General features: G+C 54.8%; 1 protein-coding gene across 1 annotated transcript in view; it reads left to right on the top strand.

Moving 5' to 3' along the window:
* The window catches only part of RAMP1 (receptor activity modifying protein 1), a 43,378-nt gene extending 19,538 nt beyond the window's left edge, over window positions 1-23,840 (top strand). Inside the window, exon 3 of the mRNA XM_045558677.1 lies at window positions 23,316-23,840. Within this exon, the coding sequence (XP_045414633.1) occupies window positions 23,316-23,571 (256 nt within the window). The 3' untranslated portion in view covers window positions 23,572-23,840. The remainder of the gene's footprint in view (window positions 1-23,315) is intronic.
* Window positions 23,841-27,260: the final 3,420 nt, after the last annotated feature.

Genomic DNA, 27,260 nt, shown 5'->3' with positions numbered 1-27,260 from the left:
GAAAATGTGTCACAGGAACACCCACGTCCAGAAACCTTCCTGTGGGTGTTGGGGAAGGGGAGGAGGGCAGCGGAGAGGGGGAATCTCCCGCATGCCCGGACTCGGCTACGGAAGGGTGGTTTTAAGATGCCGCACGTCGGATTTCCCACCCAGGCAAGAAATGCTGGGGATACCTCTGCCCCTCCGCTTCCGTACAGCTTTAGGGGCTGAGGCATCACCGTGGGCAGGGGAGAGAGGTCAGAGGTGGGAGATGCCGGGGGCCAGGCCAGCGTCTGCCGTGCACGGTCATGGGCGGTCACCCTCATGCCAGTCGGGCGCCTCCTTCCCGCTGCCCTAAAGCCTCCGGGTTTGTAAACGCTGCGCGTGCCGGTCTCAGCTCACAACAGCCTCCGTACACAGCCCTGGGGCCCAGGGCCGCGGGTCGGAGCCCCTGTGCTGGGCGAGGAGGCGCCTCCGGCCTGGCCTGGGGAGCTGCCCGATTATGGGGAAGGGGTCCGGGCCCCAGGGAGGGGCGCAGCCCAGCGTGTTAACTGAAGGACGAAGGACACGCGTTCGGAGCGCCGGCGACGGTGCTGTCGCTCAGAAGCAGAGCGCCGAGCGTGGCGCCTGGTTCCGGAGGGCCGGGGACCCCGGGCCTGCGCGGCTCCAGCTTCGCTGCTGGGACAATGAGCCTCCTTTGTGTGTCCCTGTGAAGAGTCAGGGCAGGAAATTCTTCAGCACTCAGCAACGTCCGAACAGCTGCTTTTGTTTTGAATTTCAACAGGAACTGAGAGGGAGGCATCTTCTTAAATCACGAGAGCCCTCGGGCCAGCGGCGTGTCGTCCTCCCTGCATTTCCTGCTGAGCTTCGCTCACCTCGCCAAGGTCTCTGACGGCCGTGGCCCCTGTCCGGAGCCCTGGCATGGGGGCCCTGCCCGAGTCCCTCCTGCGCAGCCCGCAGCTTCCAGAGCAGGGGCGGGGCTGCCTTCAGTACCCTCGGGGCTTGTCCATCAAGGCTTCTGCCCCGGAACTCTCGATGTGCCCACAAGCCTTCGAGTCACATTTGTGCTTGGCCTGGTGGCTGTGGCGCTGACGTCACTGCGTGTACCGGTGGGAGAGTGTGGGCTCCACAGAAAAGCCCCCAGGCCCTAGGCTGGACCCACGCAGGGTGCCCAGCACAGCCAGGCCTCGGAGGATGGGAGGGTGGGTGCTGCCCAAGCCAAGGCTGCCCACCGTGGGTCTGCACAGAGCACAGAGCCCCGTCTTATGGGAGAAGACCTGGCACAGATGCCCACTCCCCCACCCCTTGCCCACCTGGGTAGGGGGAGCCTTCCAGGTGTCTCCAGAGAACATGCCCAGGTGCGTGGAAGTCTGGTTGGCACCTCTGGACCTCTTGGGGCCTTCAGGGTGACTTCTAGCCCAGTAGGGAGGTGGGCGGAGCAGGAAGAGGTCCAAGGACTTGAGTCCTCCCAGATGCCAGGCCAGGCCAGGCCAGGCCACAGCCTAACGAGGGGGGGAGGGGAGATACCAGGAAAACCCTCCAGCTCTTCCAGTGACGTCAGGCTGGTTCTGCTGAGGACATCGCTCCTGCCACCAGCACAGGCATCAGCTGGGGTGCTCCGTCCCCATGGGGAAGGGTTATAGACACCGCTTTGCAGTGGCTGGGGCAGGGGACACCTCCTGAGGCCCTTCCCGGAGCCTCTGCAGCTGTTTCATTTACCTTCACTCAGGTCTCCGTGGCTGGGCTTCGGCAGGGGGGCCTCGAGCCCCCGCCCCCCGTGGAGCAGGCATGGGGTGCTGAGCAGGGCAACCCACCCAAGAGCTCTGGTCAGCAGCACCGAGGCCAACAGCAGAGGGGCTGTTGAAGGGGGAGATGGGGGGCTGCTGGCCTCCCCTCCACACCCAGCCCCCCGCGTGTCCTCAGCCCCTTTGTCTCCAGCATGCTGAGCCTCTGGCCTTGGGAGGGCAGGCAGGGCCCGAGAGACGTTGCCCCAGCCTCGGTGGTAGCTTAGCACGGAGCGTGGCCTGAGCCACGGTGCCATCTCTTCCCATCGGGTGACGAACTGCACCGTTTCACATCCTCCCCAGTCTACGGATGAAATCAGGCCTCCGTGTCAGCATGGAAGAGGACAGAAATGGGGCAACACTAAGCAGATGCCGCCGTGAGCAGAAGGGCAGGCAGGTGGGCCGTGTCCCGCCGGTGGGGCCCCCCGTGGACACACGGCTGCAGCCGTCCAGGCTGTGCACACAGGCCAGGCTCGCTCCCTCTGGCCCTCGTCTCGTCACAGGCAGCCTGCTGGGCTGTCCCCGTGGAAGGGGGCGGGGCAGGCACGCGGTGGGAAGGATGATGACGATGTGCTCGGTGGGCAACACCTGGGCGGTGGGGTAGGGATGGTAGCCAATGTCCCTTCCTAACTCTGACCTTCACCCCACCCCTAGGCCCGGTTAGCCACTTCCTGGGATCCATTCATTCATTGTCCAGTTGGTGGACATCTGCCGGGCACAGGCTAGAACAGGGATGTTCTGGGTCCCCTGTCGGGGGTCTGCAGCGAGCAGTGGTTCAGCATGGCAGCTGGCCTTCCCCGTGCATATTTTGAGGACACGGGGTATCTTGTGGGACTTGGCCTTAGGTCTGAGTCTCCTCTTCTCCCAGCTTCCTGTCTCAATCAGAAAAAGGAGAAGCCACCCTCACTGCCAAGGCCAAGTGCAAGCAGGAAAGCCAAGTTATTGAGCCACGATTGTAATTCTGCTCATGGAGCCATTTCCAGGTTTTTGTTATTATAAGCTAAGTGATGACACTGTCAGCACTTATGTACATATGTCCCTTTTCTGACCAATTTCTTTGTGAAAAATTCCTGGGAGAAATCATTCTTGCACATGGGCTTTCTGCAGCGTGTGCTGTGAACATTCATGGTTCTGCATAGGTTTTGCCCAGTTGCTGTTCTGAAAAACATGACTAACTCTATCAGCAGCATATGAGAATAGTTCCTTCCCCACAGGTCCACGGGTGGTTGAGTTTGTAGAGATTTTATTGTTATCAAAGCCACAGGGGGTTTCAGCCTAGGTCCAGCTTTGCTCGTGGCACAAAGATCCAGTTATTGAGACAAGGAGGATTGCCAAGGAAGAAAGGAATTTTTTAATGACAGACGTCTTGTCAGGAGCAGCTGCCTCCAGTCTGTCTCCAGGGCTCAGAGATTCGGGGCCGTGTGCTTGGGGAGGTCGTGCTGTGACTAACAGGGGCCGCGTGCTTGGGGAGGTGCCGGGGGTGGTGAGTCTTGGCATCAGGAAGTCTGTCCAGGACCTCGAGAATCTCAGCCCCTTTGGCAGAAAATCCCCCATTTCTGGGAAACAACTCAGAAAGTCAAGTAGGTGGCTAAGGAAGAGGATTATAAATACATAGGGGTTATTGAAATTCATTCATGGGGTGAGTTTCTTTACTTTTGCAGTTTTCTCTTTGGTTTTAATTTGCACATCTTTGGCTGTTAGGAAGGTTGACACAGGGTCCTACAGTTACTTGCAAGCTGCTTTTTCTCAAGTGCAAATTACCTCACCATGACCTTTCTGTTTGTCCTTTGAGTCATTGGGGTTTTGGGTTTCTTTTTTTTAAGGCTTTATTTTTTAGAGTAGTTTTAGGTTCTTAGCTAAATTGAGAGGGAGGTAGAGATTTTCCCTATATCCAGGTATTTTTAATCTTCCTTTACAGATCCTTGAGTAGGATACACAGTGACTATTTGTCATTATGTTCTAAATGTTTTCTTCTTTCGTTTGTGCTTATTTTGGTGATGACGATTTCCCGTGTGTTCATTAATCAGCTGACACGGAGCTCCGGCTCCCCAGAGGTCTGTACCCAGTTCACTCTGTCCTCCTGTTCCACGAGCCCAGAGCCACACGGCTACAGTGTTATGTTCTGTTTCTTTGTAGTTTTGTGTTTTGTAATATTTGTCTTAACATAATATGTAGACATAAATAATTAAAATTTATTTCCTTCCTACCTCGATCATCCTGACATAATTCAATCAATGTTTCCTGCTTCCATTGTTTAACACACTGTGCCTCCTTGTATGCAGTAGAGTCTGATTCAATTCATTTTTGCTTATATTTTGGAGTCATACTACACCATTTTAATTAATGTGGCTTTATAGTATCTTCTACAATTTAGAAGGCCTCTTAGCATGCTTCATTTGCATTCTATTATACACTGTTTCACTTTCTTTGATACATTTTTTGCCTATTTTTCCAAAAAAATTTAGGAATCATTTTGCCAGATTCTGTAAAAAGTCATTGGGATTCTAGCTGAGATGGCCACATTGACAAGCCGTGACTTTCAGTCCCTCAGCTTGGGAATCCCTGCAATGGATTTAAGAGTCCCTCCCCTGGTGGGGGCACAGGGTGGCCCCCGTGTCCTCAGGGTTGTCAGCGGGACTGCTCAGATGGATTGTTGCCACCTTGTTACTGGAAACTGCTTTTGAACAATTAGTAGAGAAACCATCATGGACCCGGTGCACCGAGCATGGTTCCACATGGGACGCCTCGGATGGGCCTGCTGATGCCATCACGGCTTAAACTCGGGCCCCTGCTTCCTCCCCAGGAAGCAAGTATAGAAGTTTTACCTCATTGGCAATTCTGGTTTATCCTCTGTGTGTGTTTCCCTGATCAGGTTTCAGGGTTAGGATCACATTTGCCTAATAGAATAGATCTGCTAGCTGACCACTGGAGGCAAGAGCAGGAAATAATCTGTGATGTGAGAATTACTTATTCCTTGGGAGTTTGAATGAATTCATCACTAAAACCAGCAGATCTGGGCGGCTGGGGGAATCTCCTTCTCTAGTCTCTTTCTCCACTATCAGTTTATTTTGATTCTCTATTAATGTTTGTATTTCATCTATGTGTATTTGGTCTGTGTCTCTCAGGCTTCTCAATTCACTACAACATATTGATGTGTAGTATTCCTTTAAATGTTTAATATCCTATATATTCAAGTTTATACCTCTTTTTTAAATTTTTTTCTATGTTTTTCTTCTTTTTCCTTTTTTTCTTTGTTTAGATGTCACTTCATTCATCAAAAGGAAATGAGGAGGCCCACTTTTTCATTAATTGAATGTGGGGTTTTTTGCTTTTTGTTTTTGTTCTTTTTCACTTTTAGAAACAGAGTCTCACTCTGTCACCCAGGCTGGAGTGCAGTGGTGTGTTCACAGCTCACTGCGGCCTCCAACTCCTGGGCTTGAGGGATCCTCCCACCTCAGCCTCCAGAGTGCTGGGACCACAGGCATGCGCCACCGTGCCCTGCAGAACATGCCCATTTTTATAGTCTTTGTTGAATAGGCTACGTTTGGCCTAGCAGTGTCTTTTCTAAATATTTTGCTTTAACTTTTGTCATTCACTTTTCCATCCTTTTCCCATTCTTAAAAAAAATTTGGTTCTTTGCTAAGATACAACATAGATACTTAGTTCATCATCTTTTCTCACTTTAACATACTGAAGGCATTTAAAGCTTTGATGCTTTTCTCTAAGTACCTTATTCATCACTTTCTGTAGATTTTGGAAGTCAGGTTTTTTAACTGAAAGTTCTTAATAGACAGTTACCATCTTCTTGACTTTCTTCTTGACAGTTTTTTCCTTAGGTAAGTGTATTTTACTTCTCACAGACTTTGTTCTGTTTCTGTTTGTTCTTGTTCTCTTCTCTTAATATAGGGAAAGATGGTAGTGTGAATAATTTCTGCTTTTGCATTTTCACTGAGATTTTCTTTGAGATCTTTTGTATATGATGACCTTTTGTGAGCATGCCATGAATATATGAAGATGAAATGTGTTCTCTGTTCATTCTGTTTAATTCCCACCAAAACAACGGTCAACGGAAAGTAACCCAAGCTCTGTAAGATAATTTAAAGAGGTTTATTCTGAGCCAAGTTTGAGGACTATGGCCCAGATCCACACCCAAGAAGCCTTGAGCAAGTGGACTTGCTGTGGCTGGGTTACAGTTTGGTTTTAGACATTTCAGGGAGACAGGAATGACATGTATAGTCATAAATCAGTACATGGAAGGTGTACATTGGTTTGGCCCAAAAAGGCAGGACATCTCCAGTCGAAGGCTTACAGGTTATAGGTGGTTTTAAAGATTCTTCGATTTGTAATTAGTCAAAGAAATGAAGCTTGGAATGTTTTAAGTTAAGGAAGTCTGCTAATCAGAGACAAGTCACCAAACATAGACTCATGAGATCTGTTGGATAAACTGAGGACCTGTAGGTGTGGTTCACCTTTGGCCTGAGTTACAAAGGACATCTCCAAGAAGGGAGGGGGCATGACGAGGCTTGTCTGACCTCCCTCCTCATGCAGCAACTCAGCTTTAGGGTATTTATGGGGTCCCCTGGGCCAAGAGGGGGTCCACTCAATCAGCTAAGGGGGCTTAAGATTTTATTTTAGTTCGCACAACCAGTAATGTCACCTTGTTTTGATATTTAGCTCTTTCACGCGTTTCTGAATTTGTTTTATGTACTTGATAATGAACTATTAGGTGCTTCAATTCTAATCATATATTTATCATTTCTACTTTACTTTTTTAGCAGGTATTTACATATACATTTTGCTCTGTCTTTAGCGCATTTAGATTCAATATAATTACGCTGCTGTCAGCCATGCCTCTTATTATATCGTCCTTATCACATGTAATAGTTTTTGCTTGGACGATGTTTTACCTCATATTAACATTGAAACCCCAGAATTTTTACTGATATTTTACTGATAACTCTTTTAGTCTTCCTGTGCATTTCTGTTTTAGTTGTCTCTCGTAAACAGCTTATTGCTGGATACTTTTTCATCTGGAGAGTGACAGCCTTTTAACAAAGGCAGTTACGTTGAGTTTGTCCTTTTGATTCTGTCTTCAGGCACTCCGCTTTTTTGTCATCCCGATTTTTATCTTTCTATGCTGATTATTTTTCTTTGTTCTCTATTGTTGATACACTATGTGTTTTCTCTTTTAAATGAGATTGAAATATTGGCAAGCTGTTTTTCACTCAACCAGCACTGAAATGTGAGGCAATGTTCTTATTCCTGTATTTATTTTCTTGCATTGTCAAGCCGCACCCCTTGTCCTCTCCCGTGAAACAACAGGAATTTCAGAGTTTTAGGCTTCAGTCTGTCTCTCATTGATTGCAATTAATGTTCTTCCTTTCTGTCCCCTATTTATTTGGGTTGTTATTTGTTATACTGTGTGTTTTTCTGACAGTTGTACTATTTGCACACTTCTATCAGTAATGACCCTTGCTCTGATAGGGTTCTTGTTTACTTATCTTTGCAAATAGAGCAAATTAACAAATAGAGAATTTGTTGATTTAAGCATGCCTTATTTTAACGCCATCATTCCCTTTTTAAATTCAGGAGATTGTTTGAAGTAGATCCTAGAAATAAGCCTTGTGATTAATATATTCTCAGAATTCAAAAATTTCTAAGGAGCTTTCTGCTGCCTTTGTACAAGAATGACAGCTTGGCAGGATAATAAGTCTACAAGAAACAACCTCATTCTCTGAAGATCCTGCAGATGTTGTTCCATCGTCTCTGGGTGTTTATTATGTCATCAGAGAAGGCAGAAGTGGTTTTGATTTATGTGTATTTTTAAAATATGACCTCCTCCTTTCCGGCGTGGTTGCTGCCGTGTTCCTTTTAGTTTAAAATTCTTGCGAGAACTTGCTTGGATGGTGGCGCCATTAAACTCGCAGGGGGCTTTCTCCCGCGCCTCGGTTCCCACCTGGACGTTCACAGGACCGGCGTTCCTGTCGCACTGTCAGCTAGGGATGCCGTCCCTGCTCCTCCCGCACCTCCCTCCAGCCCCCGGCCCCCGCTGGAATTCCGTGCTTTATCCTGCCTCCCACTTTGCTGCCGCTAGTCCTTACGTCTTCTTTCTGGATACATTGTTCCAGTTACTCTGCTTTTGTTTTCTGCAGCACAATTTCTGCCTTTTACTCTGTCTAAAGCAGTTCGTAATTAAGATATTGCAGTTGGTACTAATTATAGTGCAGTAAGTTAAAGTTTGCTTTATCCCGAAACCTAATGGACATATTAACTAACCTCTTTCCGGGAGGCCAGATTTCAGCCACTGCGGGGCGTGGGGGCTGCCTGAGAGGTAGCAGGGGCAGGACCACCTGCGGAAGGCCCTGTGGGCAGCTCTCAGGCCACGTGTCCTCAGACCCTGGGCAGCCAGGACCACCAGGGAATGTCACTGTCAGGCAGCACCAGTGCCTGAATCCCCCTCCCCAGCTGGACCTGGGTCGGGGCTGAGGCCCCCATGCCAGCCCTCCCTCCCAGAAGCCAGGTGGGTCTGAGGCTCTGTGGGTCCCCATCATACTTATTTCTCAGTGTCCTTGTCCTCCCAGTACACTGGGGCTGCTCCGAGGCTTGTGTCCATGATAGCTTTGAATTAGGGAGAAGACTCCAGGGATAGCTGGAAGCTTCTCCCTTGCGGGGTGACGGTGGCTTCCTGTTGTACAGGGGCACACTCAGAAACAGAACGGAGGGACACGTGTTTGCACGAGGCGAGACAGAGTGTTTCCAGCCCAGGGGGCCGGGGTGGCCTGTTGCCACTCCTGTTTGGTTGCGGTTCTCCTTGAACAGGTCAGGTGAGGGCACCCTGGTACCATGGAGGCCCTCAGAACCCAGATGCTCGATTCGGCTCAGCAGCTGTTGCTGAGGACCCAGCAGGACAGGACCTTCTCCCTCCTGAAGTCACAGTCCCCAGCACTGTGGCCTCTGGGAGCCCCTAACCCTCCCTTGGGGTCAGCCCCGAGGTGGGGATTGAAGGTGGGGTTGGCACCTGCAGCTGCAACCCCGTGTCAGGGCCGCTGCCAGCTGCCTGGGCTTCTGCCCGGGGTGAGGACAGGACAGGAAGCCGTGAGGGCACAGAGGGGCCACCACCTGTCTCCTTTCCTGACCTTTGACCACCCCTGCTCTCCAGCCCACCTCTGCACCCTCTGCTGTGCCCACCCTCCAGCCAGGCCTCAGCCAGGCGGGGGGATTCCCTCCAGGGAGTGGGCTTCACCCAAGCCAGGGTCAGGGTTCCTGCAGAGACAGTGGGCACCAGCGGGGTTTCTGCCTCAGTTTCCTGGTTGTCACTTCAGGCCCTTGGCAGCTGCTGTTCCACGTCCCAACCTCGGGTGGTGTCCGGGCTCCCTGGCTGGGTTTACGTCCTGGATTGGGCCAGGTGTGACGTCTTTGTGTCTGCCCCATGCCAGCCTGGCGTGCGGCACATCTGACAATGCCAGCGGGGCCTGTCTGGCATCTCTGACAGCTTATCCTGTGCCAGGCGCAGGGACGAGTCCTGCATGTGAATGGTCTCATCTGCGGGTGGGTCTCTGTGACTCTGTCAAGACAGAAGGAAGACAGGGGCCACGCACTGGCCACCCGCAGGGGCTTTCATGCAGAGGCAGGTGGGCGAGAGCGAGACGCTCGCCCAGGGCTGCGTGAGCCAGTGACGCAAGGGGCCTGGGAAGGGTGTGGTGGGCCCCGTCGGAGGACAGTGGTGTGGTGGCCCCCAGGGGGTTCTCATCACACCCTTGCTGTGTGCCAGGGACCACCGTACCCATTTTAAGGGTGAAAACCCCAAGGCTCAGTGACTAGTGACGTCTCAAAGTCCCACCTATAGTGAATATTCAATTGTGCGGAATGTTCCAGGCCCTTCCCTTCTACCACACCCAGCGTTGCCCCTGAGCTGGGATCGGGGCTGCCTGTACAGAGGTGGCCAGTTGCTGAGACTTGGGGGGGGGCCAGCCCAGTGGGAGCACCCCTGCAGGGTCCCTGCGGGGCCCGGTGGGGTCCGGCGGCATCAGGGAGACAGTGCGTTCCTTGGCACGGCACGGAGGGCAGAGTGTGCTTTGGGTCCCTTCCAGCCGCCAGTGTGGCTTCAAGGATAAGGGTAATGTCCCCAGGGTGTTAGCATCCAAATATAGCATCCCAGCTGTCATGCCTGATCCTGGGGCTTGGACATATGTCACACCCATGACCCCATGAGGTGGGAGCCCTTGGGCCCAGCAGGCCTGGGCGCAGTCCCAGCACCACCGCGCACAGCTGTGCAGCTAGACCTGGGTGTCCTCGTGGGGGTCCCGGGAGATCTGAGAGTTGCCGCGAGGCTGCAGGGGTCACGTGTGCCCAGCCCACTGTCCCCTGTGTTCTCAGACCCTGGGGGCCAGGATCGCTGGGCACAGAGCACCCCCCTGCCCGGGCCCAGATGCTGGTGCCGACACAGGATAGTCTGTGACTTCGCCTGGGACCCCAGCTGAATTTTAAAACTGTTTCATCTGGCAGCCCCAGAAGCCAGGTCCCTGCCCCGGCCTGTCCTCAGAGGAGGCTTTGTGCCCGCGTGGTGGGGCCTCCATGTGGGGGGCCTGCTTGGCAGCTCCCGAGCTGCGTCTGGTGCCAGCGCTGGCTGCACGGAGCCAGGGATGGATTTAGAAACCTCTCCTTCCTCCCAGCCTGCACGGAGACGCCCAGATTCCTCCTGGCCCAGAGCTGTCAGAGCAGGAGCTGCGGAGGGAGGGGACAAGGTACCCAGGACCTCCCCCTTCCCGGGAGCGGCTTCTCAGGGGGTCAGGGGCAGCAGCAGCCTGAGTGGAGGCCAAGCTGGCCCGGGCCTGGCCCACTCTGCACTGCCACCTCAGGGACACCCCAGCCACCCCAGCAGGCTCCCTCGTCTGTGCAGGGTACTCCTACCTGTGAACGTGGGTCTTAGGGTTTTCTCTACCTCTGAACACCAGGGGGTGTGATCTGTTGTCCTCAGAGGACACAGCCAGCCACAGGGGCGTGTGGGCCATCTACCCCAGCCTCAGCGGTCCCCATTTCACACGCCGACAGCTCACTGGATGCTCCTGTGGGGTGCACTCTTAGTTATGGGGTGTCCATCAGTCGCTGGGTGTGGACTGGGCCTGACCTCTGCCCAAGGCCAGCATGCATCCACGGCCCCTCTGCGGCCCTGGGTCCCTAGGATGTGATCTCCCAGGGTGCAGGGAGGCCCCTGGCTGCTCCCTGAGGTGCCTCCTGCTCCCCCTGGGGTGTTTGTCCGCAGGCGGGCCCAGCTGAGGAAGCCTGCAGCACTGGGCAAGGATTGCAAGACCCCCGCCGCCCTCCCAAGAGCAAGCAGATGTTAGAGCCGCGCTCTCACTGTGGCCTGGCCAGGCCTGGGGCAGTGGCAGCCCGTGTGGCAGCAAAGCTCCCTGCTGTCCACCGTGGCTGGGCGCCTTGCCGAGAGGGCGTGGGGTGGCCGTCACCCTGGTGCGTTTGCTGGATGGCCTCCATCTCAGCCTGGGGCCGTCTTCCACATGGAGATACCAGGTCGCCTCTCAAGCCAAGTTCACACGGCAGCCCAGGGACCGTGTCCTGCGCAGGGCTGCTGGCCGAGGCGGAGGCTGGAATCCAGCTCATACTCCACTGGCCAAGCCGCGCACCCTGCCTGGAGGAGGGGCCCTTCCGCGGTCCACGCGGGGCCCAGCCCCACACAGCCTGTGCGCAGGGCTTGGGGTGGCTGGATGGCTCGGGCTGCTGAGCCAAGGGACATGCTTCAGGGTCCCCACTCCTCCCCCAAAATGTGTGTCCTGGTTCTGGGGTCCGAGGGGCAGGGTTGTGTGGGGCTGGCCTGGGGACGCTCACAGTTCTGAACGGACAGACCGCAGACCGTGCTTCTGAGAGACGTGGGGGTTCTGGGGGCCCCAAGGCAGCCAGGCTCACGGGGCCAGTGACCACAACCACCGCTCCAGCCCCAGGCTTGGGAGCAGGGCCCAGGACGGCATCCTCTGGTGGCACTGGAGTCTCAGGCCCATCAGCCGCATGGTCATTCACCGTCATTTACTGAGCCCTGCTGTGTGCTTGCAGGAGTGGGGGCACCAGGATCCAGCAGGGCACAGAGCGGGCCTGCCTGCCCTCCTGGAGGTCATCGTCCGGGGAGGAAGGCAGCAGCAAGCAGGCGGCTGCAGTAAGGCAAGAGGGACAGGGCGGGGCCCAGAGCGAGAGGTACAGGGTCGGGACACAAGGACTGAGTTGGAGGAAGCCTGTCCAAAGCACGTCCAAAGGCCCGAGGCTGGCTCCACGGGGCTGGGGGCAGGGGCCTGGGGACTGCCAGACCAGGCCTCCCAGGAGCGGGCAGCACACCCGGGGTGTCAAGAGAAGAGCAACGCTTCCGCCCCAGCAGCCTCTCCCACCGGCCCTGCTCCGACAGCTGCTGCCCCCAGAAAGGACACGTGAGGCAGGTCGTCCCAGCTGGGGAGGAGACAGGGCACAAGCGGGCCATGGATCACTCTGGGGCGGAGACGCGCTGGAGGCGCCCTGTGCTGTGCGTCCGGGCGCTCCCCTGGGCAGGTTTCCCAAGCCGGCTTGGCCCCAGAAGCCTGTTGTAAGGTTTCCTTTCCAGCGTGTTCTGGGCTGGGAGAAGCAGGTTCACTTCAGGCCAGGAAAGGAAGAGACTGGAAGAGCCTAAGATAGGGCAGGGGACCGAAGCCAGGGCCCCAGGGGGTGGTGAGGGGAGCAATGGCGCGAAGGAGGCCTCGGAGACCCTGGTGCCACTTTGCTTTCTGCGGGCAAGCTGCGGAGAGGCGGGCGCTCTCCCGGGTCACCCCTCCCCGGCGCCAGCCTGCGGTTTAATATGAGCGGGTTCTAACGGGCTGCAAGCCTGGGGGGAGTGGCGGGAGGAACTGTTGTTGCCTCCTACACAGCAGTGATAGAACTGGCCCGTTGCCATTCGTCTTCCTCTCGTTACCTTGAACCCTCCCGGGGTTCTTTCTTCTGTGCTTTATTCCTATTTTTCTTTCTCCTAAAAGAGAGAGGCCTTTGTCCTCCTTGCCCAGCAAGCGCCCGGTCGGTGGTCGGGGAAATACGATATTTAGCTGGAAACCAAGGTGTGGGATGGAATCACCGTTAGAGACTCGGCAAGTATTGCGTGAAGCCAGTGGTGGCGCTTGTGTTGTTTATTGACCAAGAGTCTCAGTGGAAACCTCAGTGACGCACGCTCAGCTGGGACATTCCTCGGACTGGGATGGAGCTGGCATTTCCCCTCCTGCTCCCTGGGAAAACAGCTTTGCTGAGATGTCAGAAGTCCCTGTTGTACAACTTAAGCAGATAACCACATTAAGGACCTGGTAAAGTGTTCATTTGCACGCAAGGGTGACACTAATGCAAGTGATGACATTCCTGTCTCAGCCATGCGGTAGGCCGAGTGCTTGGACAGCCCGGGCCAGCACAGATGTCTGAGGACGTCACCAGTCTGACTGGATTTCTCTCTGACCAGCCTGATTTAGGGGGCATTTGCACGATGTCCACCTTTCCCTCCCTCTTGCCAAGCCTGGGTGCAGGTGCAGCCACTCGCTCGGGGTGAGTTCCAGGTGTGCACAGCTGGCTCCGTCCCTGCGGCCCAGCACCCCTTCCCAGGATGATGACAGGGTGCTGATGTGAAGTGTTTTTAATCAAACAATTAACAAGACTTCCTCATACGTTCCCCCAGCGCGGAGAGAAACAAAAGATGCCCTGTTCCTCACTGCCTGTAGCCGTGCTGGGCAGAAGCAGGCAGGAAGCCGGCCTCACCCGCGCACATACGCAGAGGCAGCGGGACACTGAGTCGCGGCCTTCCTCATCCCCGGCTTTAGGCTGAGGCCTCCGTAGGGACGAGCTGGGCCTGCAGGCTCCGTGCCTGGCGCGCGGGGCCAGGCCAGCATGGCTCTCTGTCAACAGAGGAAGTAGCGGGTGAGTGGCCAGCCTCTGCCTGCCCTGGAAAGGTCCCACCGCGACTATTTATGGAATCTTGGGTGGAAACCACAAGGGAGAAAACACACCAGACCACCTAAACCTGGAAGAGGCCTGTTCCTGACTGTCATGAAGGTGCCTCCAGTGTCGCAATAATAAATGTGAGGCTTATGATTGATTGAATTGAGAGAGATCTTTATCACATTAAGAAAAGAGACTCTTCATGGTTTTCAAGGTTGTGGTTTTTTTAAAATCAGAAATGAATGTTGAATCAAATGCCTCCTCAACATGTGTTGAAATGACGGGATGTTTTTTCCTTTGGCATGTGGAAGGTGATGTCGTAGTAACAGATTTAAAGCATTGCTGAAATCCACCTCCTTTAGCGCGTTCTATACAGCTAGATGAAACTGGCTAGCGTTTTACAGAGGACTTTTGGGTCTATTTATAAGTGGAAGTGAAGGACAGCTGTTCCCTCTGTGGGTGCGTGCACCGGGGCACGTGACATGCCTTTGGGTTTGGGACCAGGGTTTGTAACTTCTTTAAAGGGACTGGGAAGCTTGACATCTTTTTCTATGATCTTAAGAATTTGAAAGAACTGCCTGGATCTAATACCTTTTGGGAAAGTAATTCTTTAATAACATTTTCCATTTTTCTTCTCAGATTTTCTACTTTTTAGGTCAATATTTGACAGTATATAATTTCCCCAAAAGTATCCCTATTCATCAAGGATTTTCCAATTTTTAATACACTTTTTTTACATGTTAATCTCGTGTACTTTTTCTAATATTCTCCTATCTGTGGTTTTGTATAGTGGTGTTTTCTCTGCTTTTTTTCTAGATTACACTATCCAGAAATGTGTCTATTTCATTGTAGCTATTTTTCTAAAGAATCATCTATTGCCCAGGCATGGTGGTTCACACCTGTAATCCCAGCATTTTGGGAGGCCAAGATGGGAGTATCACTTGAGCCCAGGAGTTCAAGACCAGCCTGGGCAACATATCAAGACCCTTTCTCTACAAAAAATAAAAAAGACTAGGCATGCATGGTGGTGCACACCTGTAGTCCCAGCGATTTGGGAGGCTGAGGTAGGAAGATCCTTTGAGCCCAGGAGTTAAAGGTTACAGTGAGGTATGACTGGGCCACTACTCCAGCCTGTGCAACAGAGTGTGACCTTGGCTCTAAAAAATAAAAATCAGCTATTGAACTTATTTATCCATTTTATTGTTTTTAATATGTCAACAAATATTCATTTTTCATAATTACTGATGGACTTAAATTATTTCCCCGTTGGAGAGGTTTACTTTGTTGTTCTTTGTAACACATTGCCACACTAGAAAAAAGAATTTTTTTCCCTGGGGCCACAGTGTTTTATTAAGACAAAACAACCCTTTCTAATCTGTTATTTTTTATGGTTTTCTGTGTGTGAGTAAAACGCAATGCAGTCCATGTGTTTAGAATTAAATTGTCAATATTAATTGCAATAATAAGAACATCAACAAGTAAAATTTTCAGGAACCAACTGCAGGTTTTGTTTCATAAGGCCCTGGGCTCAAAACTAGCCTGAGTTAAATACAACTCACCTGGCAGTCCTCTCTGCTGATGGTCATCTGTATTTGCAGCCCCCACTGCAGCCCCACCTGAGATCATCAGGCGTTAGATCCTCAGAGGAGTGCACAACCTAGATCCCTCCACGCGCAGTTTACAGTAGGGTCCGCGCTCCTATGGGAATCTAATGCCCGCTGATGTGCCAGGAGGCGGAGCTCAGGCGGTGATGCCAGGATGGGGAGCGGCTGTAAACGCAGGTGAAGCTTCTGTGCGCAGGTACCTAACAGAGGGATGTACCAGTCTTCAGCCGGGTCAGGGACCGCAGGCCTGGAGGGCCCGTGGCGGGCTGAGCCCGATGCAGAGAATCGGACGGCTGCTCCCGACCTGGGGGGCAAGAGGAGCAGGGTGCGCGGAGGCCGGGCCCCTCCTACGCTCAGTGCGGGGAAGTGGGAGCCGGCGTGTGAGCTGCAGCAACCTGCGCGAGTCGCCTCTGCCTCCTGGGCACGGCGACGCTCAGGAGGGGGGTCCCTGGGGAGGGGGCGCCCCTGACCTCCCAGGGATGGGCCAGCGGGGCGAGCCAGCTACGCTGGCAGCCGGAAGGGACGGGCCAGGGCTTCAGACGGGGCGTCACGGGTGTCAGACGTCCCAGCCCCGGGCCCAGGGGAAGCAGCACTGCGGGGTGACGCTGTCCCCGGGCCAGGAGGGGCGGGGGGGGGGGCTCCGCGGGCGCGGGCGGGGGCGGGACACGGAGGAGGACGCGACAGAGAGCAGGGGGAGGAGGAGGAGGACGTGGTCCCCGCGGAGCGGGCGCCATCTGGTGGCCTGGGCCGGAGCGGGCTGGGTGGGGAACGTGGGAAAGGGGGTCCCAGCCCGAAACCCACCCCGCGCAGCTCACTTGCCGCCTGAGGGACCCCGGGAATTCAGCATCTGATCCCCGCCGCCGCCACCGGGCTGCACATGCCGCCTGAGGCCACCGAGACCTGAGAGGCCGGACGCCTTGTCCCCTCTCAGGGAAGCAGGAGCGGGCCCTGGCGTCCCAGGTCGCGTCCCCACCCGGCGCCCCGCGGTCCCTTCCCAGCCCTGCTCGTCCGAGTCCCGGTCGGAGGCGGAGCTGTCGCGCAAACGAGGCACGGTGGCCGCAGATGCAGTGACATTGACGTCCAGTGTCCTGTGGGCCGCTTTCCTAAAATAACCTTTTTAATGTAATTATAAAAATAACGTAGGCTCACTGTAGAAAACTTGGAAAGTCTGAGAAAGCCGAGATGAAGGAATAAAAGTCCTTCATATGGGTATCCTTCTTGTGCTCGCAGCCTGTTAAGCTTCCGGTGTCGTCCTCCGCGCCGGCCGTTTTCCACTGAAGCCACTTTGTGTTACCTGGTCCGATCTGCTGCTGCGTTTGTTCAACTTTGTAACACATTTCCTACATCTTAAATTTTCTTCCCAGGTATAACTTTAATAGCTGCACAGTAGAGCCTCCTAGCAACAGTTTCTGTTGCCAGCGTCGCAGTGTTTGCTGTTTTCATAATTATAAATCTGCAGGGGACACGGTCTTACATTACTGTTGTCTACATTTCACATTATTAACTTGGGATAATTCCCAAAAATGGAAATATCGGGTCAAAGGGTATCCATGATTTTGAAGTTGTTGTGACATATTCCCAAATGCTGTTCAGGAAAATCGTACCAATTTATCTTCCTTAGTAATGATGCTCGTGCCTGCTCATTTCCCTGTACCTTCACCAGCACTGAGCATTCTCATTTTTAAGACAAGTGCCATTGGGATGTTTGGTCTTTTCTTTTTTATTAGTGAGGTTAAAAATTTTGTTCAGATGCTTATTAGCATTTCCAGAAGAAACGTTTATCAAACGCCCCGTGGGCATCCCTCTCTGTCTTGCAGCCACCACACTGCTCCCTATCTGAATACCCCCCTGTCAGCCTGGCTGTGTGACAGGCTCCTCAAGCCAGCCTTGCGGTGGGTCACCTGCGCTGACTGCCAGGAGGCCAGGAGGTGGCACCCCTCCCCCAGGAGGTAGGGAAACTGCTGGCAGCCACTAGGCTGCGAACCTTCCGGGATGGAGGAGGCAGACCCAGGTGCGGATGGAGTGAACTGAAACCCTACACTGCTTCCTTTCTGAGGATTTAGACACATGTTGCCTGGTCAGTTTCTGCTTGAGTTTGTAGATAAAAAAATTTATCTCTCATGAGTCTCACACTAGTTGTCAGGGAAGAGGCAGTGAGAAAACTTCCACGTAGCGGGCACCTCCTATGAGTCGGGCCCTCTGCCTCTGTTAATTTGGCCTGCCCCGACCCCCTGCCAGGCGGCTACCTGTCTCTACACTTTAGTGTGAGGAGACCAAGGCCGGAATAGGAGAGATGGGGTCTGCAGAGTAAGGCGTAGAGCTGAGGTTTGAGCCCAGGTCTGTGCAGTGCCAGGGCCCAGGCTCAGATACTTCATATTAGGGCTGGTTGGGGGACAACCGCAACCACAGGGTGTCCCCAGAGCAGACGACTCAGTGGACACCCTTTCTCGTCAGCAAGTAAGCAACCATGCATCACGGTGCCTGTAGCCTTGACTTGGGAGGCAGATGCTTTGGAAACTCCTACCATAGTATTCAGGAACATTCCAAGTAAAGTTTGCTTAGGGGCCCAGAATAGAAAGTCCTAGCCAAAAAAGGATAATTATTCAGTGACATGAGAACTGCAACTTCAGAGCAGTAAAGCCAGAGCATTTTTACTACTATTTTGGATCCTTCAGTCAGTACTAGTTCGTTTGGGCAGAAGAATGTTTGCAGTCCCTGGGGAATTCTTTTATCACATCCTTGCTGACAGAGCTCACAGCATTTATTGAAAGTTTCAGCTGTCACTTCTGTATAAATAAACAGGATGAAGTGGGCAGCCGAGTGCACATTGGAGATATTTTTAGACATGAGTGGCTTTTCAATCTAGAAGGCTGTCGCATGGAGGAGAGAGCGCCTGGTCCCAGAATAGCCCACCCACGCTCAGCCTCGGCGCGGGGTCTGTGGTCACGTGGCTTCCCGAGTCCAGGGCTCCTTCCTGTCCTGGTTGGCCAGAGATGGCAACGGCTTCTTGTAAAGACATCCCAGCTCCACTTCTCAGGCCACAGAGGACGGGGGGACAATGTCCAGGATCACGTGTCACTGGGTCTGCGGAGCTCCAGAAACTGCCCTCGAGTCTGGTGGGTCCGAGGGTCTAAGGTCAGGAGGTGGATGCTCCTCGAACCAGTGTCTGCTGCCGTGTAGCCCGGCAGTTGATCCACAGCTGAAAAGGCTGCACTTGGCTTTTCAACGGCAGCACCTAACGCATTCAGCGCTCACCGTGCGCTGAAAATTCATATTTTCCTCACGACGAGACCCTGCCCGCACGGCGTCCTGCGGCTGCCTCCACTTCTCTTTTCTCCTTGAAACCTGAGTCCTGTTCGCTTGGAGACACCACGCACCCAGGTGCCGTGGGGATGGTCCCGCACACCCTCTGCCCCCGCCCCGGCCTCTCCCACTGGCCCTCGTGTGGGCTGAGGGGGGCCCTGTGCACTTGGCAGTGACCCGGGGGCAGCCAGGCAGGAAATGCAGTGACTGTGTGGTAGGGCCTGGGGTAGAGGGGCCCCCACTTTTTCCAAGCAGCCTCTTAAAGCCCCCTGAGGGCCTCCTCACACTTGATGTGTGGCCTCCGCCCCGTTTTTTCACATTCTAGATTAAAAATAACAAAAAGCGGTGGCTCACGCCTGTAATCCTAGCCCTCTGGGAGGCCGAGGCGGGTGGATCGCTCGAGGTCAGGAGTTCGAGACCAGCCTGAGCGAGAACGCGTCTCCACTAAAAATAGAAATAAATTATCTGGCCAACTAAAAATATATATAGAAAAAATTAGCTGGGCATAGTGGCACATGCCTGTAGTCCCAGCTACCCGGGAGGCTGAGGCAGGAGGATCGCTGAAGCCCAGGAGTCTGAGGTTGCTGTGAGCTAGGCTGACGCCACGGCACTCACTCTAGCCCGGGCAACAAAGTGAGACTCTGTCTCAAAAAAAAAATAAATAAATAACAAAAAGCACCTTTTAATTATCTTCACTTTTACTATTTCTGGAGCGTGTCATTTCTTTGTGTGGATCCAAAATTCTTTCTGGTATATTCTTTTGCCTGAAGAACTTTCTTTAACGTTCCCTGTGGCACAGGTCTGCTGGCAGTGAATTCTCTCGGCTTCTTTTTTTTCTGAAAGGGTCCTTACTTCAGCCTCATATTTGAAAGGTATTTTTCTGGGTATGGAATTCTGGGCTGACAGGAGTGTGTCCCCCACTCTGCCCCTCCAGTACTTCAGAGACTTCCAGTACTTCGTTGCCGGCCGTCTTCCCGCCTGCCCAGTCTCTGGTGAGAAGCCTGCTGTTACTTCTGTCCTCAGCGTGTGTCTTTCTTCTCTGAATGACTTCAAGATTTTTTCTTTGGTTTTTGGCAGTTTGACTTTGTCTGTGTGGTTATTTGTTGTTGCTTTGTTTCTTGTCTTATTTGGGGTTCTTTGAGATTATTGGATTTGGGATATGCTGCTTTTCATTTTTTCTGGAAAATCTCATCAGCCATTATCTTTTGAAATATTTCTTCTGCTCCATTCCCTCTCCTCCTTCTGAGACTCCAATCATGAGTTGGAGTCCATACCATTTATAACGTTATTTTACACAGATCTGGGGTGTTCTCTTATGGTTTTTCCCCACCTTTTTTTCTTTTTGTGTTTCAGCAGTTTTAGTAATTTCTACTGACCTATCTTCACTCTTTCCTCAGTTGTCATGTCTGCCGAGCCCTTCAAAGCAGTTCTTTCTGCTACCATGGTTTTTGCTAGTAAGTGTCTTTGTGAACTTAGAGTCTGCATCTCTCCGCTGACACTCCCCATCTGCTCTTGCATGTTGCCCACCTTGCCCACCAGACCCTGTGCCATACACACCACTGTTGCTACATCTGGGTCATCTCTGAGTCTTATTCCATTGATTGATTTGCCTCTTGGCAATGGGTTGGTTGGCTTTTGTTGCTTTGGAACAGAACATAATTTTTTGTTGAATGTGTAGGACAGAAGAGATTGAGGTAAATAATATTTACATGTGGAAATGAGCAAGCCTTTTCTGTTCTGTCAGGCTGTCAGCGTGGGATTTGAGTCAATGTTGTCAAGAACTGAGATGGGTCTGGGATTTGTTGTTGCTACGACTGCTTCACTGCACCTCAGGCCTCCAGCGCCGCCAGCAGTGGGCTGCCATTGCCCTGTGCTCAGGGCGGGGGCTGGGGCTCTGAGGATGTTCCTCCATGTGGTGCCCCACCCTCAGCTTTCCCTGTCCCTTGCCTGCCTGTGCTGCAGCCTGGATCTCTCCCTACCTCCTCCCAGCGGCAGACAGATGCTGCTTGTTATTCTGTGCCAGGGTTGCACTGGGGGCGTGGAGACGGGGTTCTCTGTGTCCTGATCCAGCCTCAGTTTAGACAGGGCTGTGCCCTCGGCCTCAGCAGTCCTGCCCCTCCTCCCTGTGCTAGCCAAACTCTGCCTTATATCTACGGGGGTCTTGGGTGAGACTCTCCTGTCCCTTCCCCGGTGGTAGAAGACCTCTGTTTGGAATCATGCAGGATCCTAGGCCCAGGGTAGTTTCCTGGTGCCCTCCCAAGGGAAAAGAGTTCTTTCTTATGCTCCCCCGGCTGTAGTATGTCTTTGCCTATGTCCTGGGGATGACAGGCTTTGCTATCCTTCCTTCAGCAGCTTAAGGCATTTGCTTCCCGGGAAAAGAGTGGACAGTGGAAAGGGCTGTGGCCTGTTCCCACCCTCTGAGCAGCTCCTTTCCGCCTGCGGGCAGGAGGCTCTTCCTCCAGGGGCCTGAGGCTCACTTCTTACCAAGAAGGACTCGGAAAACGTCCAGTGTTTGTGCCGCCCCCAGTCTTTCTCATGCGCACCCGGTGGAGCCTCGTGGGAGAGAGTGGCGAGTTTCGGGCAACTTCAGACGGACCCTCCAGCCCACGCTTGGCCTTGGCAGTTTAGCAGTTAGCCGACTTCCTCCCACCTGTGGGGTGGGCCTGTGTCTCCCCTCCCCCGGCTTTGCCACAGGTGGGATGACTTCCTTGCCTTGCAGCCTTCGCTCTCCCATAGACTCAGCAAATGCACGATTCCTAGTTTCTCCAGCTGTTCTGTTGTTCGGGTGGGAGCAACTGCCTTCTACATCCTAAGCAGAAGCAGCAGTGATTCACCTTCTCGAAACTACATTTCAGCTTGTTCAACGTGGCAGAGAAACTGCACAGTCAACCCGGCGTTCTCGTGGGATGTGGGGGCCTCTAGACTCCCTGGGTCACAGACCCACCTCCAGCTTCATGGCACGTGCTCAGACTCCTGCCTCCATGGTTACACGATCCTGGGGCCTTCCTCGGGGGGTGGGGGGGGGGACCCAGGTCACCAGAATTGAAACTGACCGCCATGAACTCCAGGACTTGCTGTGCTATGGTGCAGAACTCGCTCTTCCTGGACACACAACCTCTACACCGGTGCCAGAGGGCCCCCGCCACACATGCTGGCACCCAGCTGGCACTGCAGGGACAGAGGCGAAGGGGACTTGAGCCTGCCCTCGAGGAGCCTGAGCTGCCCCCGGGGCAGACAGGCCTATGCAGGCCTCAGGGTTCACAGAGGCCCACTGTGGCCTTGACCCCCAGTGAATGGGATTTGGACCCAGACAAGGACGTGTCCAAGCTGTGACTGGATCCACACCAGGAGGGGACAGTGAGCAGTGAGGTGTGAGGACCCTGCAGTCAGCCCCTGGCACTCCCACCTTCCCACCAGCAGCTCTGGAAACTTCCTAAACCCCCATTTCTCCTCCTATAAAATGACAGGTGACAGCAGTACCTGGGACCGAATGAGATCACACACAGAACCTGCTGAGCCCACCTGTGCCTGGCATGAATGAGCACTTAATGAGTGTTGGCAATGGCAGTGGTTGTCATGGAGATGACGACAACAATGAAGTGCCACCAAGACCCCTGTGAGACCATCAGTCCCTGAGAACAGCCTCTGAGCCCTACCCAGCCCCCATAAGGGCCTTTCTCCCTTTTGTGGAGTAAGAGGTCCAGGGGAGAAGGCAGGGTTTGGGGACAGTGGGGCCTGGCACAGTCTGTGATCTCTGCGCCTCAGTTTCCCACGCTGCAATAGGGCACTTGATTCCCACGTCCTGCGTTGAAGATGACACAGAAAAGCAGCAGCACAGGAGCCACTTGGGAATGGCTTTGTTCCGCTTCATTTCAAAGGGCGCCCCGTGGCCTCCAGACCCACGTCTGTGGAGAAGCTTATGGAAAGAGGAGACGGCATTTAGTCTTCCCCAGACAGCCCTGCCCGCCGGGTCCAGGGCAGGCTCTGGAGGGTCCTCAGGCAGAAGTGACTCCTGTGGCCCCTTTCCAAGCTGTGCCAGGGGACACCCCACTCCTCTTTGAACAGCTCCACAGAAGTCACGAGACTTCGTCGGGACCGGTGTGGTCTCCCTGTGGGTTCTGCTCGGGTCCTGACCCAGCCTTCGGCTCCCCGGATGGCGGCCGGGCGGGGGCTGGCGGGCAGGAGCAGGCTGGGCTGTCTGGCGCATCCCTGCAGCATATGGGGAGAGCAGGGGGCCGGGAGCCTTGGAGGGCTGGTGGGGGACGTGACCAGGGCACAGCACAAGGCCCGTCCGGCTTAGTTTCCAGTCTCATGGCTGAGAGTACAACAGGCAGCTTGGCTCCTGGCCCTCTGCAGGGGTCCCACCATGCTGGCTGGCTGCGGCTTCTCACTAGTGCCCCAGGCCTGACAACCCTGGCCTGTGACCTTGCCCAGCGGTCACTGAGGTGCACACAGGGCTGCGAGAGCCCCACAGTCATGCCAGTGCTCCTCACACACCTGGCAGTCCTCCAGTTCAGGACAGCTGGGAATCCCCTGGGGGCTGTCCGGACCCTCAGCTCCTCCAGCCGGGGCCACTGCCTCGGAGTCTGGGCTTCTGGGGTGATTTGCCACATGAGAGATGGGACAGAGAGCCCCCAGTATAGGTCCTGCCTTGGTTCCCACCTTCCCAGGGTCTGATGACCTCCTTTTCCGCCTGCAGGAGCTACGGAGAGCTCACTAACTGCACCTGCCTGGTGGCGGGAAAGCTGGGCTGCTTCTGGCCCAACACGGAAGTGGACAAGTTCTTCATCTCTGTCCACCAGCGCTACTTCAGAAGCTGCCCTGTCTCCGGCAGGGCCGTGCGGGACCCGCCCCACAGCGTCCTCTGCCCCTTCATCGTGGTCCCCATCCTGGTGACCCTGCTGGTGACGGCGCTGGTGGTCTGGAAGAGCAAGCGCACGGAGGGCATCGTGTAGGCGGTGGCCCGGGGCTGCCCCCAGATGCACTATGGCTGCAGGGCAAGACGGGGAGGGTGGGGCAGGGGGAGCATGGGCCGGGCCCTGAGTCCCCTCTTCTAGCTGGCCGGATGTCCTGGCAGTCGTGGCTCAGGCATCCGCCTTGCAGCACCCCAGCTGGTTTACCTCTGGGAAGGGCCCGCAGCCCCGCGCCCCCCAGCCTGCCAGACTGCTCACCCCACAGACGCGTCTGTGGACGAGTAGTGTGCGATTAAAAGGATGTTCGTGAACTTGGGCAGCGTCGTTGCTTCTGGGTGTCTGTCACTGGGAGTAGGGGGAGGAGGAGCCTGACAGGACCACAGGGGCGCTGAGTGCACTGAAGCTGCCCCACGCGGCTGGCACCCCCACCACCCCCGCAGTCTGGAGCCACTGGCTCAGGGCGCTGAGGACCGGACTGGCAGCCAGCCCGCGCGTGCAGGGCTCTTCCCTGTCCGTCCCCAGCTCAGTCCTCTGCACTTCATACCCTCCACCCCGCCATGATTGCTGCCACTCCCCCCACCCGCACTACTTCCTGAGCCCCCACCTGTAGCCAGACTTCAGAAGGTTCTGGATCCCCAAAGGGAAACCCCCCAGGTCCTTCTGGATGTCCTCTGAGTTCAGACCCCTCCTCAGGCCGCTGCAGCCCCCAGCCTGCCCCCAGGACCAGTCCCTTCTCCAGACGACTGACAGGGTGTCCACCCACCCGAGGGGCCGGCCCCTCCCTCTGCCCCGCAGGACAGCCCCTTCCAAACTCGGCAGTCCCGTGACAGGTGCCTGTAACTGTTCTGCTTTAGCACAGCACAGCCACGTGGGGTCACCCGCTGCCCGGCCCCGGCCAGACACCCCCGCCCCCTGAGGGAGGGCCCTGGTGATTGCCAGGGAGGGTGTCGTTGTCCCTGCCCCTTGTGTCCTCCAGCAGCTGCCCCGCAAGAGCTTGCCCACCACGGGCAGCCCCGCCCCCACCCCAACCAGTGCGGACGGGCAGCAGAGTCTGCAGGGGCACCGCTGGCCTAGAGGACCAGAGGGTCCCCTCCGGACTGAACCGTGTGGTGTGGGTGGTTTCCCAGAGACAAGCCCTATGCCACGTCAGGAGAGGGTTTGCTGACGGCGGACAATGGCCTCAGGGGCCAGTCCTGGTCTCCGTCCCACTGGGAAGCCCAGGGATTCCAGCGTCCACGTCCAGGTCTCAGCCTCGGGTCCTCGCTGAGGGTCTGGTCAAACTGCCGTCCCAGGCCCAGCGTCCTCCGCTTCTATAAGGTGACCGCCCATAAGTGGAGAAGCACAGGGTCCCCACCAGCCCGTGGCTCTCAGCCACTTGGAAATAAGTATGACAAGAAGAACAGCAAAGCGTTTGTGGTGAGCCAGGACCAGTGCTACCAACCTCTGTGCACAAAACTCCCGGAGCAGCCCGGAGGGGAGGTCCGGTCACTGTCCTAGTCCCAATCTCCTCTTCTTAAAAGGACACCAGTCCTTGCATTAGGGACCACCCTAATGACCTCATCGAACTTTAATCACCTCTGTATAAATGCTGCCTCCAAATACAGTCACATTCTGAGGTCCTGGGGCTTAGGGCTTCAACATGTGGATTTGGGGACGCGACACAACTCAGCCCATAACAAGAGCCCACTTCCTGCAGCCGTCAAAGTGCCACTGGGGGGTGCCACTGCAGGCGATTCAAGCTAAAGTGTTGTGATTTGCTGTGAAAATTAGTGGAAAGCAGAGTTGTGGCAAGGCAATCGCTACAGAAACGTCATGGGACTGGATAAAATCCTGCTTTTCATCAATACATGTCATCACACATTCTTTTTCTTTTCCTCTTTTTTTTTTTTTTTAAGACAGAATGTCACTCTGTCATTCCAGGTAGAGTGTAGTGACATCATCACAGCTCACTGCAGCCTCAAACTCCTGGGCTCAAGCGATCCTCCTGCCTCAGCCTCCTAGAGTGCTAGGGTTACAGGTGTGAGCCACCACACCTGGCCTCTTTCGTTCTTTCTTTCTTTTTGTTAATGTCATCTCACCTTGCAGACATCACACATTCTTATTGGGGGAAAATTCAGACTTAATTAGGGAGCGAGGCGGGGAGTGCAGGAAGGTCTCAGGGGAGGTTCCTGGAGGATCCCTGAGCCGGTGTGTTCGGGGCATTGGCAGTTGGCAGCACAGGCTTTTCATCTTGTTCTCTGACAAATGGACGGCTCTCCTCTCCCCTGATGCCTGTGTTCCCCGCAGGAAGGGTTTATTTTTTCTTCCTCCTTTTTTCTTTTTCTTTTTTTTTTTTGGGGGGGGGGCGAGGGTGGTATCCAGAAAGGCACAAAGAAATGAAAGGCTAAGAAAAGAGAAGAAAGAAAGAAATAGCTATTTTCCTTGAGTTAATGGGCCAAGCATCCGGAGAGCAGGGGAAAGAGGAAGAATGTAAGAGAAAGTTCGAGAGAGGCACCTGTGCAGTCTGCTGCATGCAGTGGGGAGGGTGCAGGGGCACAGCCTGGGCCTGCTTCCCGGGGGCAAGAGCTGGGGGGCAGCACAGGGAGCGAGCACCGAGGGACACAGGGTGTGCAGGCACTGTGAGGCCTTCTGCCACTGACTTCTCTCCTTGGCCTCACCACTCCGGAGGTTACGTCCATTTTGCAGGTGAGGAGACAGAGGTACAGAGGCGAGAACACATGCCGGGTGTCCCTGAGCGTGGGTGCTGGAGCCAGGACTTGAAGCCAGGTCTCTCGGACTCCAAGGCCCCCAGTCACGAACCTGTGCTGCCTGCCTTGACATAGGACAGTGCAGAACAATCAGAAACGGGGGCTCCAAGGAGAGGGAGGGCAGGAGAGGCTGGCTGCCTCCAGCTGTGTGTGCGTTCAGGTGAGTCACAGCTGGGTGTTTGCAACTCCAGGAATTCTAAGTCCAAGTGGGCCACCCATGCAGGACTCGTGCCCACTCCTGCCCAAGCCCCCCTGGAGCCACTTCTGCCCTGGGGAAGTGCCCGACACAGCAGCTCCCCCCGGATGCTCTGTGCCTGGAGGAGCCCAACGCAGGGAGCCCCACGGGATGCTCCAGTTCTCCCTCCTGGCCCTTCAGGTTCAGGTATGGCTCTAAGTCTGACCCGGGAGAAGAAGCTGGGTGGTCACCTGTTTCTTCCACGCCACCTCTCGGCTCAGCTGAGCTCACTGGAAGGAGGGCAGTGCGTGCAAGTCTCACCTGTGCATGCTGGGGATGGATTCCCGCCTCCGCCTCCTGTGCTCCGGGAAGGGTGAGTAGCTCGGCCCACCACCAGAGCAAGCTGGGGTGAACGCTGAGAAAGCAAAGTCCCACGGTGGAGGGGGGACTCCGTGTGTCCCCAGGAGCACAGGTCAGTCTCTGGCCTAACACCGTGCTGACCCTGGGGGCAGAGCACCCTCCACAGCCCCTGCAGCCTCTGGCTGTCGCAGCCCAAAGCCCCTCACCTCAACTCTGCTGCCAAGGGGATTGCCCTTCTTTCTTCCCAACCCTACAATTTTTAACTTTCTAAAATGATTTCCAAAGCTGGTACCAATAGAACAGTGAATTCCTGTTGACGGGTTTGGAGGGGGACTTTCCGAGGTCACAGTTCCCATGGTTTTAAAAAGATAATTGCCTTCCAGTTTTCAAGCCCCGGCCCCTTGGTAGGGCCAGGAGCTGCCCAGGCCGTCCCTTCCCTGGCCCCCTGT

The sequence above is a fragment of the Lemur catta genome, chromosome 8, assembly GCF_020740605.2.
Source record: "Lemur catta isolate mLemCat1 chromosome 8, mLemCat1.pri, whole genome shotgun sequence".
Lineage (NCBI taxonomy): Eukaryota > Metazoa > Chordata > Mammalia > Primates > Lemuridae > Lemur > Lemur catta.
The sequence above is the reverse complement of the archived record's forward strand: the minus strand, read 5'-3'. Positions and strand labels throughout refer to the sequence as shown.